The sequence below is a fragment of the Meles meles genome, chromosome 14 (assembly GCF_922984935.1).
Source record: "Meles meles chromosome 14, mMelMel3.1 paternal haplotype, whole genome shotgun sequence".
NCBI lineage: Eukaryota > Metazoa > Chordata > Mammalia > Carnivora > Mustelidae > Meles > Meles meles.
In genome coordinates this window covers 84340155-84359884 of record NC_060079.1, presented here as the reverse complement: position 1 = coordinate 84359884, position 19730 = coordinate 84340155, and the positions used below count along the sequence as shown (strand labels likewise).

The 19730-nt window shown below is 54.6% G+C and overlaps 1 protein-coding gene across 5 annotated transcripts in view; it reads right to left on the bottom strand.

The window, feature by feature from the left end:
• Positions 1–19730, bottom strand: part of ARHGEF7 (Rho guanine nucleotide exchange factor 7) — a 122229-nt gene that overhangs the window by 80305 nt on the left and 22194 nt on the right. For 4 of the 5 annotated variants that reach the window (XM_045978327.1, XM_045978324.1, XM_045978329.1 and 1 more), the window contains exon 2: positions 13702–13788. In XM_045978327.1, coding sequence (XP_045834283.1) covers positions 13702–13788 — 87 coding nt within the window. Of the gene's footprint in view, positions 1–13701; positions 13789–13958; positions 14076–19730 lie in introns of those variants that run through there. The other variant, XM_045978328.1, reaches the window with a different exon arrangement.

Sequence of the window (19730 nt, the reverse complement as noted above, 5' to 3'; positions counted from 1 at the left end):
AGACTGAGTGAAACCCACAGCCCAGATGCACCAAAGAGGACAAAAAACAGCCCCAAGAAAAGCTTGCCTTCTCTGGCCAGAGGGCCAGAAAAGGGTCACCGCAGCAGACAGGAAACTTGTAGACACTAACCCTGCCCACTGAACACCAAGGGGGAACATGGCCAATCCCCCAACGCATGGCCGTAACAAAGTGCCCCTCTCTCCATCCTGTCCCCAACCCCCATGGAGTGACACGGGTTCTTCCCCTTCCACACAGGAGCAGGCTCTAAGACGACAAATGGAGAAATACCCGCTTCTGGCATGTTATTTACATTTTTAGAAGTACTGAAAAGTTAAAAATCATCAGCCAGCACAACCAGTGAAAACCGGGATACAGAGCTGCTGCAAGGAGCCAGGAGGCAGGGCAAGCGTGCTAAACCTAGACCTTCTGTGAGGATCCAAAGGAAGGGAGCCCCAGGGGGACAGAGGAGGAAGTGGATCAGAAGTCCACCATGCGGTGAAAATTCAAAGGGCTTCACGACAATCAGCTATTACAACGACAAACGACAGAGTCTCTCTAAACTGCTCAGTGCTATGCAAAAGAACGTCCCATCACGTAGGAGAAATTTTAAGCGGTCAGAAAAGACAGCGGTTGGTGCTTAACATGAGACTTGAACAGACGCCGTCAAAACATTCAGACAGGTTGGATGAGGAGGATCTCAAGGGAAGCGCCATCATGGACCAGAACAGGACGACAGTGTCCCTGCCAGCACACTCCCCGCCGGAACGCTCCATCCTTTACTGGCCGCCATTCTAAATGTGTTCTAAAATGCTTGGGCACCCGTCTAGACCAAGTGCCCTTCCCTACCTATTATAATACCCAACACTAAAACTTCCCCAAGTTCAAGGTTATTACATACCCCAAGAAAGGAAGACCCAGAGAGCCGCAACTCAGATTCTCTTGTATTCCTATTCAGGACAGTTCATCAGATCCAGGAGGTCTCGTTGGTTCAACTGAGCCGGGGCCAGCCGGCCTCCGCCCGCTCACCTTCCCAGGCCTGGCCACCTGAACGGTCTCTCTCTCCAGCCCGGCCCCATGTGACTGCCCCTCTTGCAGGACTTACAGCCTCTCCCGTATCCCAGGTACACGTATCTGCTTTACCTGCCACGCAAGGCTCCTGAGGCTGCCCTAGAGGCATGTTGTGCACGTGTTCGTCCCTCGGGGCAAAGCGGAGTTCAGGGACATCCTCATCAACTGTCTGCAGACCAGTTATCACCGGGGGAAACACTTTGCCATCTTCCACGTGCCACGAGATACAAACCCGCCGCGACCGTGGAGCCGCTGGTGTGCAGCTCCAAACACTTAGCTCTACCTCTCTGCACATCTGTCACTCCTCCTCACACACACCACTGCCTTCTCCGCTTCAGTCAACCTTCCTGTTCACTCCTGAAGTCCACCCAGACGGAGCGCAGCTCTCGGCATCCACAGGAGTCGGGGGCTGACTTTGGCTGGCTGCATGGAGAGCAGCACAGGAAAGGGCGAGCTCAGAACTGAATGGCTAAGTTCACAAATGACACCGTATCATCTTCAGATTCTTCAAAGCAGAAATAATCTCTTCCACAGACCAAAATACACACCACTTTCTTAGATGCCAAACACCACCCTCAGAACCAGATGTCCCCAAGGCAGTGCATGCCAAAAGGCCCCACGACCACCTGGCTGCCACCCCGACAGCAATTAATTCAGGAAGGATCGTCACGGGATGCCAAGAGCATCAGGTGAAAGGCTCTGGGCCCCAACCCCATAGCTTACACGGCAGGTGCAAAGGCGAAGGGCACCCTCACAGTGCAGAGACCTGGCAGGCGTCAGCTTAAGCCAAGGGTCAGAACTGAGCCCCAGCGGTATGAAGGGTCACATAAGCACTTCCCGACAGGCCCCGTGGACATAGGGATCACCACATGTGTGGAATCCTTACCTAAGCCGCTTAACTTGAACCCAATCCCACCCAGACCTAAGGGCACACTAGGGGCGCACCACCCCCGCCTCCTCAAAAACAGGGACGTCATAATCAACGACAAAGGTGGAAGAAGGTTCTGGACGCTAAAGAAGAAGGCTGTCATTTGAAAGATGGACATGCCGGGTACTCAAGGCCGGTATCCTGAAGTCTACTACACAGTTTCATGCCCAGCAAAACAGAAGCACCTAAATACTTAATGGGACAAAGTGTCTAGATGAGAAACGGAGTGAAGGCACAGGGCCTCACACTCGTCCTCCACACGGTCAGCCTCAGCTGTCCCAGGGCAGAAGGCAGTTAGAAGGGCAGGTTAGAATCTGAAAAATAGAAAATTAAAAGCATTCCCTCATCATCCACACTCAGAAGGAACAATCCCAACAGGCTGCGTGTCACTTTAGGGTCCCCACGGCTGCCTCACCCACCTCCTTCCCACCCCCGCGCGCTGGGCTGGCCGGGCCCTGCAAGAAGAAGGCTGGAGGAAGGTGCCCGTCCAAAGCTGGGCAGAACCCTTGGCTCTCCTGAAAGCGTGGGCAAAATCACCACATTCCCCTCTCCCAGCCAGAGCTCTCCCCACCTCACCAAACCCAGATCTGACGGACTCAACTGTGTGACCTTTAAAAACCCCACTAATGGGAGTCAAACTTCTCCAGGGGGACCCTGGAATCCGTATTTTACAAGATCCACACTCTGCAACCTCAGTGGACACTACCTGCCCGTCCTCCCTCAAGGGCAGGGGACCATGCTCTCAGCCGCGAGAAAGTGGGAACACTAATGCCCCATCAAGTTCTGTCTGCGCCTCAAGGACAGAGCAGGGAGTTTCTCTACACTACTCGAGAAAACAGCACACGCGGATACAAAGTAGGCTGGAAATACATGTTCTGGCTAGAAAATCACTTTTTTTAAAAAAACACACGAAGGGCAAATTTCCTATCCAAATGTGGTCTGAGAGGCCTTGAGTTTGGTTTTGCTTTGTCATCACTCCCTGGGAACTGGTCATCTCATCGGTTCCCAGGACCTAAGAAAGCTCCTCAGGGACGCGACCCACTTCAGGGCAACTACCTGTCAGGAAGAGGGGGCTCCCCTTCCCAGAAGGTCAGCAGGGATTTTGTCCGTTTTTAAAACCGTAGTAGAGCAGTGAGGACCAAGACATTGAGAGCAGCCTCAAGCAAGGAGGGAGAGAGGAGAAGAGGTCAGAAGGCACCACACTAAGCAACTAGCCTCTTCTCTGGGCAGAGACATCTCTCAGACCACGCACGTCTCAGCTCCCGAATCACACTGCCCCATTCATCAGTCCCGACTGACGGTTTTCTCACGAGGCCGTGTGGAAAAAGAAGAGATAGAGCCTCGATAAACCACGTTCCACCGGTTGGCCAACACTGGCCATCCTAGTCAACGGCAAAGCAGAAACTACACATATAACCTGGTGGTGGTCAGGACAATGCATGTTTCGTGCACAGAAACCCCTGTCCCAGGGGTCTAGGCCAGCGAGGATGCGTGAGGCTAGCGAGAAGTCTTCCCAGCGACACTGCGGGCAGGTGCGGCTCAGCCGAGCCAGCCCAGGCAAGCCCCAGGCCCCCAGAGCGGCAGCCCTAAAAGGGACAGCGACAAGCACGGCGCACGCCCACCCTCGCGCTCAGCGAGCACAGCCCTGCCGGCACCCCGCACGTGCGCAGACGGCACATCCGAGCCGTCTCATCTCCACCCGACCTGTTTCCGAAACCACCAACCGACTAGGGCCAGCTTGCAACGAGCATCTGGACCCCTTCTAGATTAGGGAACAAGAGAGCTTCTTCCACACACGCAGGCCCGCCCCTGCCTGGATCCTCCCAGGGTCCCCACAGCTGCGGAGGGGGCGGGAGGAAACCTCCCGTCTCTGCACAGGGAGGCGGAGAATGTTCCAGACAGAGCACGGAGCTGCGGTGCTGCTCTGCCGTCAGGAGGACACCCTCACGGTCCCTCACAGCAGAGCTGCGGACACTTGGCAGGTTGTTTTTCGACCAGGCTCCAGGTCCTGATTCTAAAACTCTCCAGAGGTAAGGAGACCTAAGAGCTTCCGAGGAGAGCAGAACCGCCAGGCCCCCAGGCAGCCTCCCCAGCGGCCGGCGGGCCAAGAGCAGGCAGGACCAGCTCCCACTCATCAGGCTTCTAGGCCTGGCACGAACACGGCTGCCTGTCCCCCTAGGCCGCCCCGCCCTCAGACCAGCAGCCACCTTCCTCAGGAGGGAGAAAGGCTACGGGTCCACTTGCACTTCAGCTACAAGTTCAAGGAAGCAAGGCCCTGAGAGCAATCAGAGCAACCCTAAGGCCTCACTGGCCAGAAAGGGGTGAATGGGGGCAGGGGGCATCCAGCCGAGGCAGACCAAACGCGCCGAGCCCCTTCCAGTGCCGGTCTGCCCAGCGCTCCGCGGGGTCCTTCACCAATTCCACCAACATCTGCCCCGAGCCCGAGGTGAGACACAGAAGCTCCAACCAAGACCCAACCCACCCTCACACTCACCAGCGCGGCCCCGACGGGGCGAGCTGGCACGGAGGAGGGTGCGTGGAGGGACAGACGGTGTCGCAGGGGCCACCAGCACACAAGCGGGGGAGGGGGGAGCTCGGAAGGACCCGGGCCCAGCCCGCACTAGCTGGGGCCAGCCGCGTTCCCAACCCTCTCTAGCCCCGGCGCACAGCACTCATGACGGGACACACGCCGCTACGTTCAGTGAGCCGAGCAGCAACCACTACTCGGGACACCGCAAGCGCTTCAGCACACCTGGGCAGAAAGTCCAAGCGCAGAGGGAGGGACAGGCGAACCCGACAAGGCTCAAGTCCTGAGAGGTGCCGCCCACAACCTTCTGGACGCAAGCCTCTGGGTAACGGGGGCCCGACCAGAGCTCTTTTTCAGCAGGGTGGTGGCCCGAACGGTGACAAGGACAGGCTGGCGGACCACTGGGCTGGAGGCCACCTGGGCCATCCCCAGATGGCAGCACAGCGTGAGGACGAGGACTCGAGCAGACTCGAGCTGAGTACAGGTCTTCCCTGAATACGAGCAGCCAACGGCAGCGCGACAACACGGCCCCAGCCACCTCCACACTCCTGCCCACTCGCCGCCCGCAGGACCACAGCCCTGACCGCAGCATGCCTGGCTGGGGCATTCCGAGGAGAAGGACCGACCTGTGGTGCTGTGCACCGAATGCCGTCGGTCTACCGGGCTGGCTGATGAGCCAACCGCCCAGAAGGCAGCCACACCGGCTCGGTCAGAAAATGGGGGACACCACTGGGCATGCTCAGGACTACGCCCCCCACTCTCCTGCCATGCCAAGACCACCTCTTCTGTGTCGCAGACATGACCATCTCCCTGCCGCCTCCACCCGCCCTCACGTCCCCAGAGCCAGCGCCGCCCGTCATGCTCATGCAGCCCTAAGACACCCCAGAACCGTGGAAGGACCCCAGTTATCTCAGGCCCCTGTTTCAATTAATCCCTTCGCGCAGCTGGAGCAGGAGGTCCTAGTCGGTTCTCCCCACTTGGTTTCCCGTGGCTTGGCTACAGGCGGGAAGGAGGCAGGGCCACCAATCTCTCAGTGCAAAGCCAGGACTAGACTACCCCTGGTCACCAGACACCACAGCCTCCGTCCCAATACTCCCCGGCAGAATTCCAACAGGTCTTCCAAACCCACCCCAAAGCCCGGGGCTTGGAACGTGCCAGGACACCACCGTGGGAGCGCTGGTACCCGCCGCAGCAAATGGGACTCTGCAGGTGTACCTCAGGACAGGCGTCTGCTGACCCTGAGTAAGCGCAAGCGGAGATGGGCCAGGTGGGCCCCAGCCCCATGTGATTACAAGCCCCTTCCAAATGGCCTCCTGCCGCTCGGAGCAGAGAGGAAAGCCAGACGCGTGCGGCAGGACCGGACACAGGTGCACTGCTGGGAGGAAGATGAAGGGCCTGTGACTCGGACCAGAGCAGCCCCCGGGGGGAAGAGTGACACCCCGCCAACAGTATCAGGAAACAGGGCCCCTCGTCCCAAGCACTAGCCGTGAGTTCGCCAACCACCTCGGAGCGCCCAGCCGGCCACCTGTCCGTGAGACCCTGCGCACGGCGCCCAGGCAAACTCCCCAGACCCTGGGCCTTGCCGCGGCACCGCTGAGCCGCCCCATCCGTGCTGACTGGTTACGCTGGCCGTCTTCCAAGGACAATGCAAGGACGGAGATCAACCTTACCCAACAGCTATACACCCGCTGAAACCAAAAATTCTCTAAGAGATCTATACACTCAAGTTACTTGTACCTTTGGCAGAAACAGGAATTTCTCCTTCAGCTGACAGATGTGGTGTAACGCAGGAGACTATAATGAACAGAAATTAGTTTTATTACCTCCACGCAGCCCACGCGGAGGTCACCCCACCTTCTGCATGAAACAGGAACACACACTTCCAACCACGGATGCCGCCCTTGCTGGGGGTCGAGGCCATCACCCCTTACCTGCCGTCACCTCTTCGGGTCCTCTTGCCTTTGCTCTGGATTCCCTGTATAGTCTACACCCCAAATGACAGCCAAGATGGTTCGGACTCTGGTCAGACCACCTAGCCGGTCTGCCCCGGCAGCCCCACATCACTGAGCACAGGCCCGCGTGCGCGGGTGACGGCCAGGACCGCTCCACCCTCTGGCCCAGCACCACCCTAGCCTCCTGTCGTGCTCCCCCTCACTTCCAGGGAGTCTGGATTTCAGTGTAAGACCCAAAGCAGACTCGGAGTCAGGGGGAAGACGCCAGAAGTCAGATTTGCATTTGAGGGAGACCAGCCTGGAGAAGGACAAGAGAGGACCTACACTGCCATGGGGCCGCTGTGGGTGCTGGTGGCCGGGCCAGACGGCCGGCGTGGGACAGGAGGCCAAGAAGAACACGGCGGCATTTGGTGAGAGCGGCGAAGGGAGAGGAGACCGCGGGAGCCGCTCACTGTTAGAGGCGCTGGGCCCTCCCCTCTGCCCAGCAGCCCGCCAGGCCAACCTGACGGAGGCACAGACGACCGCCTTCCAGTAGCATCTCCTGGGAACACAGGCGTGTCCCACACACACCTCTGGGTCTCCATCTGCCCCAGAATGGGAGACGAGGCCACAGTGAGCTCCGCACGTCCCTCCCACCCCCACCTGCTGTGCTCAAGACCCAGCCTTCTGCCCCCACCCGGGCTACAGCGAGGGCCACAGACCCCAGCCAACGAAGGCTGAATGCCACACACCCCCAGCCCCGCCAAGGGGAAGTGGACGGGCGCCTGCAGCCGCGGCTGGGGCAGCGGACATGCAGGGAAGCAGAGCCGCCTTCTCGTTCCGCCGCACACGGAAGCCGCGCCAGTACCCGCCGACGAGTCAGGACGCAGCTCTAACTCGGGTAAGCCGGGCTGAAACGACGGTCAACAGCTGTCCCGGGAGGCACCCCAGGCAGACCTCAGGGAACTGTCCCAGGCAAGGGCCCAAAAAGGGAGAGGAGAACCCTGGGCTCGGTCCTGGTGCTGCACTGGCGGTTGGCTGGGGCGGCGGACTACTGCGCTGGAAACCACCGTCCTGACCTGGCAGGAACCTCCCAAATATCCGGCCCAACGCCCTGCGTCTGGCCCAGTACCCTTGGTGGAGGCAGTGAAAATGGACACACAGAGCCGAGACTCCTCCTCCCAAGGGGACCCGCAAGCCCGCCCCCACCCCTCATGCACCCCCACACCGCAGGACTGCCTTCTCCACGGGATCCCGCAGAAAAACAGAGCCCTGGGTCTGTATCTTGGGTCCTGCCATGACCACGGACAGGGAAGGTGGCACCTTGGACGGTGGGACAATTCCTAGTGCCCCAGAGAGGACACGGTCCTGACTTTGCTGGAGAAGCAGCGCCTCACAGCAGTTCGCTCACAGCATGGCAAAAGGGGCCAAGGTCCGGAACTGGGTCTCACTTCACCACCTCCCCTCAGTGGGTCAGGGATGCAGTGCTCGGGGTCACCCAGCCCACCAGGCCCGTGCTGGAGACTCTACTTGGCCTCAGGCCAACAGCACACAGGACAGGAATCCACAGCTGTGAGCCTCCTTTGTGCCCCTTTCTCACCTTCTCCCTTTTTACACTCGGCTCCAGGTCCCTGCACTCACCTCTGTTCAGGGAGGGGCACACGGACTGTCACTGTTCAGGAGGCCTCTGGCAAGCTAGGCCAGTGGGGGGGCCACCATCTCTAGCTCTGGACCTCGGGCAGGTGCCCCTCTCCCAGCGTCTGGGGTTTCTAACCGCAGTGTGAGGACACTACAGATACAACCTAGTAGGACTGCCCGGAGATCAAGTGGGTCAGCAAACACAACAGGGTCCCGAATGTAATGGGCACTCAGCCAACACCTTACTCCTGTTCTCTCTCAGATGCCTTTAAGAACCATACCACCGGGGTAGACCAACCACCCAATACGTATGGTCCAGCACAAACGAAATGCAGACCTCCTGATTCAAAATGCCTCAGAATTTCAGATGGTGCGAGCAGAACACTAAGCCAAGTACAGAGCCCTACATGACTGCACGGGGGGCCCACCCACAAGGCCTTCCCCGCCACCAACTCAACTCAGAACTCACCTACGGCCCCGGCCAGAAACAGTCCACCAGTGCGGCTCCGCCATCATCACACAGCTCAGCTTCCTGCCCTCCAGGCAGCAGCACGCGTGCGAGGGCCTGCCCAGTGGAACCACCAGACCAGAGTACAAATCCTGCACTCGCCTGCCGGCTGCACCCTGAAACCCGCCAGCCACGCCTTGTCTAGCTCCTCCAATCCCATGCATGCTCGCCTCCAGGCTGCGCCCTGAAACCCGCCAACCAACCCTCATCTAGCTCCTCCAATCCCGCGCCTGCTTGCCTGCCGGGCTGTGCCCCGAGACCCACGAACCACCCCAGATCTAGCTCCTTATCTGCAAAACGCCTGTGAGTAAACAAAACAGCTCACATGAAACGCACGGGCAGGTTGCTTGTTCAATTAGTGTCAGTCCACTGAATTCCAAGGATGACAGCCTCTCAACCGGTGTTTAGACTCAGGCCATCCAACACAGAGACCACCCACACACAGGCTGCTGAGCGCTCGAAACATGGCTGATCCCAGAATGCAAAGAGCTGTGAGTATGACAGAAACAAACCGAGTTTCAAAGACTTAACATGAAAACAGGAGCTCAACGCTTTTATGTTAAGTACATGTTGGAACATTATGGATAATTTCTGTTACAGAAAAAGTTATTAAAATGATCTTCGTGTTTTTTATTTTACGTAGTTACCAAAATCATTAGAACGATGAGCGCGGTTCACATTACACTCGCTGGACAGCACCACCTAGACTACGAGCTACAGCACAGACCAGAGGTGGAGGGGAAAGCCTAGTTATTTACTCTGAAAAATCAGCCTAGATACAGGTGACGAACAGCTTACCCCACGAAATAATTTGGCAAGACACAAAGATTTAAGACAGAGGGTCAAACTGGGACACTTTTTGCCAACAAATTAGATAGAACCACAATATCTAAACAGAATCAGCTTTCTTCACTTTTAAGCACCTATAAAATGTCCAGAGAATACGCACCTTCCAAACCGAAGTCCACTCCCTCACACAAGAGCGAGTTCTGAAAAGGCATGGTGCGTAAACCTCAAGAGCTTTATCGATAAAGGTCAAACTCTGCGGCACGACCCACCATTTCCAGCTTACCACTGGGTCAACAGCGAAGAGGACCAGCTAAGGAAAATACTGCCACGTGGCCTCGACGTACGGTCACACCAAGTTGCAGTAAAGCGGCTCGACGATGCGTCTGCCTCAATCCAAGACAAAAGTAACACCTGCTGGGGGATTTGTCACTTTTGGGCATTCCGTCCGTAGGAAAAGGACTACGAATGCACTTTGGACTTCGTTTCAATTCATGCTTAAACCTGTCAATAAACTGTTTAAAGTTTCATGTAAGCACGTTTTAATTTCGACTCTATTTTTAAATATTCTTTTGGACAAAATTTCAATCACAACCTTGGCTAAAACTCTCAAAGAGCATCAAGAATTATATATACTATCACAAAAATAGTCTGTCCTTCCCTGCGTTTTTGAAGAGTGTTTTCGGAAACACATGTAAGACAAGGTTTTCCAAAACCTCCCCACTAACTACATCAGCCCGGCTGATTCCAAAGCTGGAGCACCCACCTGAGCTCCTTTTCCTTCCCAAGCGCCTTCCCCACACAGAGGGAGATGCTCCTGCAGCCGGAGCGCCGGGCTGCACAGAGCCGCCTGGCCCGCACACAGAGCCGCAGGAGCGGACCGTGAAAAGGCCAGGAGGAAGCGCGAGACCCATGCGAGGTCTGCAACCTCTGTCCTCCAGTACCAGCGCGCGGTGCAGGGCATCGGCAACGTCCCCCGACTCCTGGACTGCCTACCCAGAAATGGGGGCACCATGGAGGATACTGGGGGGAAAAAAAACCCAAATGTTTATCCCAACAGGCTTCTTTATTCCCGAGAGGTCAAGAAAACACATGGCAGGTACGAAGAGTGTCTGCCCACTGCTGCTGGCAAGGTGGAGGAAGAAAACTCGGGGGACAGTTTGGCAAGGGTTCAAAGTATTTAAAAGCCCCTACACCTTGAACCTCACAGTGCCCTATCCAAGGATTAATACCGATGCAAGGCCCCAACAGTGGCTCCCCGGTAAGTGCTGAGAACGCGAACGCACTGGGCTAGGCTTCCTCACTGCCAGACTATGGCTGTGCTAAGTCGTGGTCAAGACAGAGGAGCAGAACAAGCGACATGTGGAGTCCTTTAGAAAAGGTTACCAATAGGGGCGCCTGGGTGGTTCAGTCATTGTCCGCTTCAGCTCAGGTCAGGTCATGATCCCTGGATCGAGCCCTGCATCAGGCTCCCTGCTCAGCAGGAAGCCTGCTTCTCCCTCTCCCATCCCCCTGCTTGTGTTCCCTCTCTCGCTGTCTCTCCGTCAAATAAATAAAATCATTAAAAAAAAAAAAAAGTTCACAAATAAAGACATAATTGAGAACTGAAACAAGACAAAATGGATACTCTGGGAAACTATACGACAGGGTGCTTAGTTCCCAGTAGCAAGACTCGCTCTCTCGCCTATGTTGCACGTAGGTCTAGGACAATTCTGTCCTTGCTACGTGCACCAGGCAAAGTCGGGTTCTCAACATAGTATTCCCAGAAGTAAGTGGAGAAGCACAGTACCATCTCCTCTGTCAGTACGGTTCAGCATCAACTTTAATTATCCGAACAGTTCTCAACAGGGGCATCTCTCAGACCTTACCGTACCCCACCCTTAGGAACACGAGGGGAAAACCCTGAATTCTTATCAAATTCCAAACTATTTCAAGGAAATGAAGGATTCAAATAAGATGCAAGACCAGCAGCAAAGAGAAAAACAAAAGGTCACCCACGCCCCAGGTGTGGTTTTCCCACAGCTGTTTTTTCCCCAAGTTTAAAAATGTTGTCCAACTAAAAACCTAAATTGTTTCTCAAGGTTTAATAAATGCAAACTGCATAACGTTCCTTTAAAATTAAAGCTCCCTCCATAACCCGAACCACCTGCTGGGGGAAATGCCTGGTTTTCTATAGTTAATTAAGAGAACTGATACAGTAACCAGGATGCTCAATTCCTCTTTTCCTCTAAGAAATCATCGCATCGTTTAAAATAGTAAAAAATAGCAAGTTTAAAACTTAGCATAGTAAGAAAGTGGTAAAAGACATTACCAAAAACAATCCCTTACAGACATATCTCACTCTGAACTCTCAGAAAAAAACACCTGGACACACTCTAGAACAAAAGCTAATCTGGAATTCAAGCTCAGTTGTAAGGATTGGATTTATCCTTTCAAACCGGTCCTCTTATCTTTCAGAATGCACAAAAATGAAGCCTGTAAAGCCTAGAACGCACATCAATGCAAGGTCCTTCCCTGCCCAGTAGCTTTCTTAAGGCCCCTGGGGAACCGCTGCAGAGGGTTGGTGCGCACGGCCAGGACAAGGGGCTTGGGAACAGGCCAGCCCCTTCACACCCCGGAGGAGATCAAGTCTGGAAGCCCCAGCTGGGTTCACACCACACCAAACTCCTTTCTCTGGGTGACTTCCTAAGGGGGGAGGCAACAATCAAAGTGACAAGTTGAGGGTTTTGATGTGCTGTTTTCTCACTTTAATTATCTCAGGTAATTATGAGTTTTAAGTGTGCCTTTCAACTGAGCTTGGAAGAATATGAACAAGACGCCTGTTTATTAGAAGAGATAATTTACTCTTTAAAAACGAGTCATCCAAATTTCCCTGTAAACAAAAAACTACTCGGGGTGCCTGGATGGCTCAGTCGTTGGGTGTCCCAGGGTCCTGGGATCAAGCCCCGAATGGAAGGGAAGCCTGCTTCTCCCTCTCCCATTCCCCCTGCTGTGTTCTCTCTCTCACGGTCTCTCTCGCTGTCAAATAAATAAATAAAACCTTTAAAAAAAGTTACTATCAACTACAAATTTATTGAAGGCCTATGGTATGCCTGAAACCGTTCTAGGGGCGCAGGACAGGTGAGTGACCTCTCCAGCGCACCTTTAAGGGAACTATTCCAGAGAAGACTTGGGTATGAGATTCCAACAGCAACCTCTGGAACGGGAAGGAAGGAAGGTTTTTGAGACTCACCTTTAGAACTGCCTTAAAGAGCCCCACACAAACTTGTGAGATTATAATCTTAACACGCACCGAGCAAAACGTGGCTGGAAGAAAATCGTCTCACAACAGAAGTCCGGGAAAAGCAAACCCTGCTGCCAGCAAGGCGCGTGCTCGCCGCCCAACGAGAACCAAGGGTAAGACGACAAGGCCCTTCTGAAACAACGTCGCTCCCTCCCAAGCCGCCCTTTGGTCTCCTCAAGTCTTCCCGTCGGTTCCAGTTAGCACGTACGTGGTCTGTGTCACGTTCCCTCACACACTGGAGGGCTTCTGGGTTTTTTCCTCCAAGAAGCCTGTCCTTTCAGGAGGGAAACCTTTCCGGAACCACCTACAGGGCAGGTTCTGCGGGCCCTGCGTTCCTGCGCTCTTCTCTACAGCCTGACCGCGCGCCGCAAGCGGGATGCCGAACCAAGGGCTGCGGGTGGTAAAGCCGCAGGCGCAGCGCGGCCCCACGCTCCCTGACCGGGAACTCCCAAAGGAAAGACTGGCTCGACCTCTGGATCTAAAGCCCTACTCCGAGGTCAGGGAAAACCAGAGTGCACCGGGTGAAAACGCGTTTCCAGCAGCACCAACGTGCGAAGTGCCGAATCTCAGCCAGCACGGAGAAGACACCCGCCCGGTTCGCTCCCCAAGACAGAGCTCAGCCAAGTGTTCGCGTAAAAACCACCTAATTTCTGGCTGGGAAAGGGAGTAGGGCTGGGCGTGTGTGCCCAGCTCGTCCTGACCACCGCTGGGAACGGCGACGGGCTGACCCGGACCTGCACGCGGGTCCCCGGGGAACGCCTGAAAGCAGCGTCCGAGCGGCGGGGGGGACCGAGGACTCGGACGACAACCCCGCTGTCGCCAACGTGGGGCACCCGCCCGAGCCTCCGGCTTTGCTCGCAGAAGCGAGGGCCAGAGGCTGGCGGCAGCTTGCGGCGGCTCCTCCCCGCCCTGGGGGCGCGTTCCCACCCGGGGGGCCCGCGAGCTCGGCCTCCGAGCGCCGCTGCTGCGGGCCGTGCCCCCCCCCCCCCGCCGCCCCGCCCGAGCCGCGCCCCGCGCCCGCGGCCGCTCACCTCCAGGCGCAGGGAGGCCCCGCAGCCTCGCAGGAACTCGCGGATGTTGCTCAGGCACTCGCTCTCGCTCCGCGGCTCCGGGTACACCTGCAACACACAGCACAGGCGCTGAGCGGCGGCGCGCGGGCCGCGGACGCCACCCGCGGCAGCCCCGGCAGCTGGCCCCGCGCGAGAGGGCGCGGACGGGCGGCCCCGGCGGCCCGGAGCGACCCCGGCCGCCCCAGTCGCCCGCCCGCTCGGCCGCCGCCTCTCCTCACCCTCTTTCCTTCCTCTGGGCTGCACCAATCTCAGGCCCCTAGCCTCTCCAGGAAGTGGGCCGCCGCCGGAAGTGACGTCTTCAGACCGCGCCCCGGCCGCCCGGCGCGCGGCCCTTCCGGCCCCGCCCTCCCCGTGGCAGGCGCCGCGCTCTTGGCCCCACGCGTGGCCGCCGCCGCCGCCGTCTCCGCCTCCGCGCGGCACTTGGCTCCGGTCCTCGGACACGGTCCACCCGGCCCCGCGCGCAGGCTCCTCCCGGCAGCCGGTCCTCGGCCCCGTCGCGTGGACACCGCCCGCCCACCTGCAGCGGGCGGGGGAGAGCCCGGCCCCCGCGGTGAGCAAGCCCGGGAGGGGCTGGAGGGGACCCGGCGCCGGCCCGGGGCCGCGGACGGAGCATCCTGCGGGGACGCCGTGCGTGCTGGGACGGACGCGCCGCGCTCGCTCCCGCACGCCCGCGTGCACCGAGTGCCCCATTAATGCTTGACCCGACAGCGAGGACGGCGGCGGGAGAGCGGCCTCCGACGGCCCGAGAGCTTCGAGCGCGCTCCTGCGGGCCGCCCGCTGCTTCGGTCACGGAGGACCTGCCGCTGGCAGCCTCCCCGGGCAGGAGGGGTCGGGAAGGCCGCGCGCGGTCCCCGTAGTGCAGGGCGGGCAGCGGAGAAGCGCCGTGACCCGCCAGCCGCCTCGTCCCTTTCGGGAGGGCCCCCAGAGCGGCGTCCGGAACTCCAGCGTGGGGACGTTCCCGGCGCTTTCGTCCGTCCCAGGGAGCCCGCACATCCCTCAGGCCCCCAGGACTGCTCTGGTTCGTTGCAAGGAGCTCAGGTCTTTCAAAGCTTGAATCCAACCCGAAACCGGCGTGCTGAGAGGTGTGAAGACGACAAAAATCGACTTTTCCCCCTACAATTTAAAAATTCTTACAAGAAATTGCCAACATATTTCCTCCAAATTGAAGTTTGTTTTTTCTTCCAGTGAACAGCTGAACCCATGCTGCGTCCTAGTCCCCCTGCTCTCTCTGTAAAAGAATTCTGAGAAAGCGCATACCAAATATGCAGTGAAAATCCTTCATAATTTCAAATACTGGCAGTTTCCGTTTCTGATGTCCTAATGACTTCTGAAACTGCTATGCATCCTTTTAAAAATGTCCGGTAGACTCCAAATGCAACAGAAATGCAAAACCCATTCAGCCTTAAAGAATTATCAACAAGCTCTTAGTTAAAAGTCAGAAATTTTACTTTCTTTTCTCCAACTCACTTCCATTCCACGTCCCCCGACAAAACAGCATCCTAAACTAATATATCTTTATACTAAAAAATTTAACTGATCACTTTTTTTTGCAAGAGACCCATATAAATACAGTCCGTCCTCGTTCACGGATTCTGTGCAAATTCACCTACACGATAAAATTTGTAACCTCAAAGCAGTACTTGTGGCTCTTTCTCATTTACAGACACGTGCAGAGCAGTGAAAAATTTGAACAGCCTTTACACACACATTCCTAGCGGAACTTAAACAAGGCCATGTTCTGCCACCTTATTTGAGCCGGCAATGTAAGCAGATATCCTTTTCACAGTCTACTGAAACCACGTTCTCACATTTTTTATGCTACTTGTTGATTTTACTGTTTAAAATGGCCCCCGGGTGCACTGCTAAGGCACCGTCTAGTGCTCCGAAGCGCAAGAAGGCTGTAATGTGCCTTACAGAGAAAATGCGTGTTTAGATAAGCTCCGTTCAGGCCTGAGTTACAGTGCTGCTGGCCGTGAATTCAATGTCAACGAATCAACAATACGGTACATCCAGAAAAGGGAAGAGGATATCTGTCGATCTGTGCGTGAGGCCGCTCCAGAAAGTGCTAAAGTAACATCAATTGTGTGTGATGCAGCTATGGAAAAGATGGAACAGCAGCTAAATTTGTGGATTCAGGATATGAGAACTAATAAAAAGAGCATAGTAGACAGTGTTGTCGTGAGGCTGAAAGCCAAGGAAATTTATAGTCATGTTACCCAGGGTCAGGAAAAGGTTAAACCCTTCTCAGCCAGCACAGGCTGGCTTGCACGTTTCAAAAGGCGATACCACATGGAAAATGTTAAACTTGCAGGCAAGGCAGGTCCTGCAGATCAGGAAGCTGCAGAAGAATTTAAAGAGCATCTGCTAAGCATTATACACGGGAAGGGTTATATGGAAGAGCAAGATTTCAATGCAGATGAGACAGGCTTGTTTTAAAAGAACGTCGGCAAACAAACCTGTATAATGCGAATGGCCTCCAAGGTCCTGGCTTTAAATCGTTCAAAGACCGTGCAACCTTGCTCCTGTGTGCCAATGCCAAGGGTGACTTTAAGTGCAAACCCCTAATGGTATACAGAGCCCAAAACCCACGGGCACTTAGAGGGAAGAATCTAAACCGTATGCCAGTCCACTGGATGGCATCCGAAATATTCTGGGACTGGTTCCACAACTGCTTCATCCCAGAAGCTGAACGCTATCTCCATAGCAAAAACCTTGCCTTCAGGATTTTATTAATATTGGATAATGCCCCAGTTCATTGCCATGAAGAACTTGAAAATGCCCACGCTGACATAGAAGTTCTCTTCATGCCCCCAAACACTGCCTCTTTCATGCAACCCCTCAGTCAGGGCATAATAAAAGCTTTCAAGACACACTACACCAGGGAGCTTTACAGCAGGGCTTTTGAGGCGCTCAACACCAGTGAGGAAACCACCATGATGGACTACTGGAAATCCGTCAGTATTTGCGACGTTATAGATTACGTCAGCACGGCCTGGGACAGCATCAAGCTACTGTCTAACTGTTGGGGAACTCTTTGGCCTGACTGCGTGAACAATTTTGAAGGTGTTACATAAAACATAAAGAAGAGTGTCGAAAACAATGCATACTGCACAGCAGAGAAGTGGAAACGTGAGGGACGGAGACGCGAGGGACGGAGACGTGGAGGACATTTTGGCAGAAATGAAGTGGAGAGGGCTTCAGAGACGTGAGGGACGGAGACGTGGAGGACATTTTGGCAGAAATGAAGTGGAGAGGGCTTCAGAGACGTGAGGGACGGAGACGTGGAGGACATTTTGGCAGAAATGGCAGTAGAACCCACCAAGAAAGATCTGGACGAGATGGCAAAGCTTGGCGCTGGTGTCAGCGATGACGACAATGGCAACGAAAGTCAGCCTAAGACTCCAAGAATTGTCCCTCTCACAGCAGCCAAAATATCGGAATGGAATTCTGCCCCGGAAAAAAATTTTTAATGATACGGAAGAGTGTGACCCTGTGCTGGAACGCAGCCTCACATTTCGGCGCCTGACCTCCACTGCATTGGTCCCTTATGCTGAAACACTTAAAGATTTGAGGGGAAAAGCCAAGCCGGCAAGGCTGAAGGAATTTTTCAAGCCAATCTGGGAGGGAACGTTGCTGACACCATCACGGAGGTGTGAAAGCCAAAGTCCTGGGGTGGAACCACCAGATCTCCCATGCCAGCCTCACTGACGTGTTCCTCTTCTGCCAAGTAAGTCACGTACTCTCCTTTGGTTTTCCAAGGGGCGAGTCAAGGTCACGAGGTTTAAGCACACTGCCCTGTGCCCCATCACAGAGTAAGCTCCACCACAAGTCAGGTCTTCATTAATGTGTTCACAGGATTCCACGTGTTCTGTCTTGGTGGAATGCTTTCCTTTGTGACTGTCGAGTGTGTATGTGTGTGCACGCTGTGTGCAACTGAACAGGAGAGGCCGTCAGTGCATGGTGCTGTACCTGAGATAGTGTTTCCTTATGAAGAAACAGTTATTTGTAAGGAACACATTAAATAAGTGGTGTTCACACACAAATACCACTAAAACAAGATCACGTGTTGACTGATAGACAAAGTATTGTGATCTGAACTCCGAGGAAACCAACTCTGCACTTCCCCAGGAACAGTGGCTCAGCAATTGCTAGCTCAGTGCTCACCTGACTGCAGGACAGCTACCAATCACAAAAGTCAGCTCTAATCTGTTTCTGTAGTGTAATGGTTATCACATTCGCCTAACACAAAAGTCAGCTCTGCCTTTAAGATTACTAAGCCGTCAAGATCCAATGGTTACAATTTTTCTTCCAAAGTAACACAACTAGTATGAGTCCGCCAACAATAGGAACAATATATTAACAGTTTTTGAGGAAAATTATCAAATGTAAAATGTAAAACTTTACCTGGAAATGTGTATCTTAATGAGATATAGAGGGTTTCTTTAATTAGTTCATTTACTCATGGACAGCTATCCCTTATTGCTAGAAGGAAATAGAGCCCAGCATTAATTCTGTTCCTGTCTTGGGGGTTGTTTTATGCAAACACTGAGAAACCTCATTCCTAAATATAAGTAAACAAAAAATGGAAGGAGTTTTGTTATTTTGTAACTTCATTCTTTGATGCCTTCTGAATTACATCGCCAAAGTCCAGATATAAGAAATCATCAGTAAAATTTTGAAAGCCTCTGTTAACAGCATGATTAGGGTCTCCTTGCAGTCTTTCTGAAAGCGATCAGGTAGAAACCTATGAGCTGCAAAATTCCAGACTTTAAACCCTTTGCTTCTCAACACTAGGGGTATCTGTCTGTTGGTTACACGGCTGGGAGGTTTTTCATCTTACAGCGGTGTGCCTCAGAGAGACGAGTGAGTGAATGGTCTGCCTTTTTACATGAAGTGGGAGAACGGTGTGTGGGGATGGCTCAGTGAGCTTGTGGCCTTCCCTGATCTCGGGCACCTTCTCAGAGAAGTGACTGCATGTGCAAGCTGAGCAACTGGGCATGAACTGTTTTAGAAGTCTCCACATGTGTGCACATGGGGACATGACGCTCTCCTGTTCCATGGATACGGTACCTCAAACAACACACCTGTTTGGAAAACTCTAATGTAAGAGTCAAAACTCTATAGTCAGTACTGCCTCACCCTGTAACACATGCTGACCTTGGACAAGTCGCTTGACCCCTCTGGGTCTACACCCTTATCCTCAGTTTAAGGCTCAGCCTTTCTCACAGAGCTGTTGGGAGGATAAGCTAATTCACCAAGTTTAGCTGTTGAGCAATGAGAACAACAAGTCTGGTCTCTATGCCAGACCTTGTCACAAGTACTGTGACTGCAAAGAAGAGAGACAAGGCCCTGCCCTGCGTGAGCCAGGGAAGAATCCCACACAACATGGACAGTGGACAACGAAAGCACAGAGTAAAGCATAAACACTGTGGACATAGGGGAGGGCCAGAGGCCTAACCAACAAAAAGGACATCGGAGTTGGAGCGGAAAGGCGGAGGCAGGTGGACTGCATTTTTGAAGCTGTGACGTTTGAGAAGCCCCCGGTGTCTTCGGGGGTGGTGAGTAATCGGCCGCCAAGGTCATGGGTGAGACTGCAGGAGGAGAACTAAATCAGATGCAAAAGAAGACACCCCCAGTGCCCCTGCATGCCTCACTGAAGAAGCTCTATGAGCGACAGCACGTGAACAAGTCATCAGGTAAATGCAAGTTAAAACCGCAGGTAACACTATGCAGCCACCAGAATGGATAGTATGGGAAAGGCAGACACTGTCAAGTGTCCAGAACGATGGAAAGCCGTTTGCACCCAATACCTACCTAGTGGGAGTGGGAAAGCACACACATGGGAAACCATCAGTCTGTTGAGAAGTTAAACTTACATAAGCCGCCCCCCGCCAGTGATTCCTCCCCTAGGCATTTACCACAAAAATCTGTGTATAAGAATGTGCCCAGGGCACCTGGGTGGCTCAGTCTGTTAGGCATCCGGTTCTTGT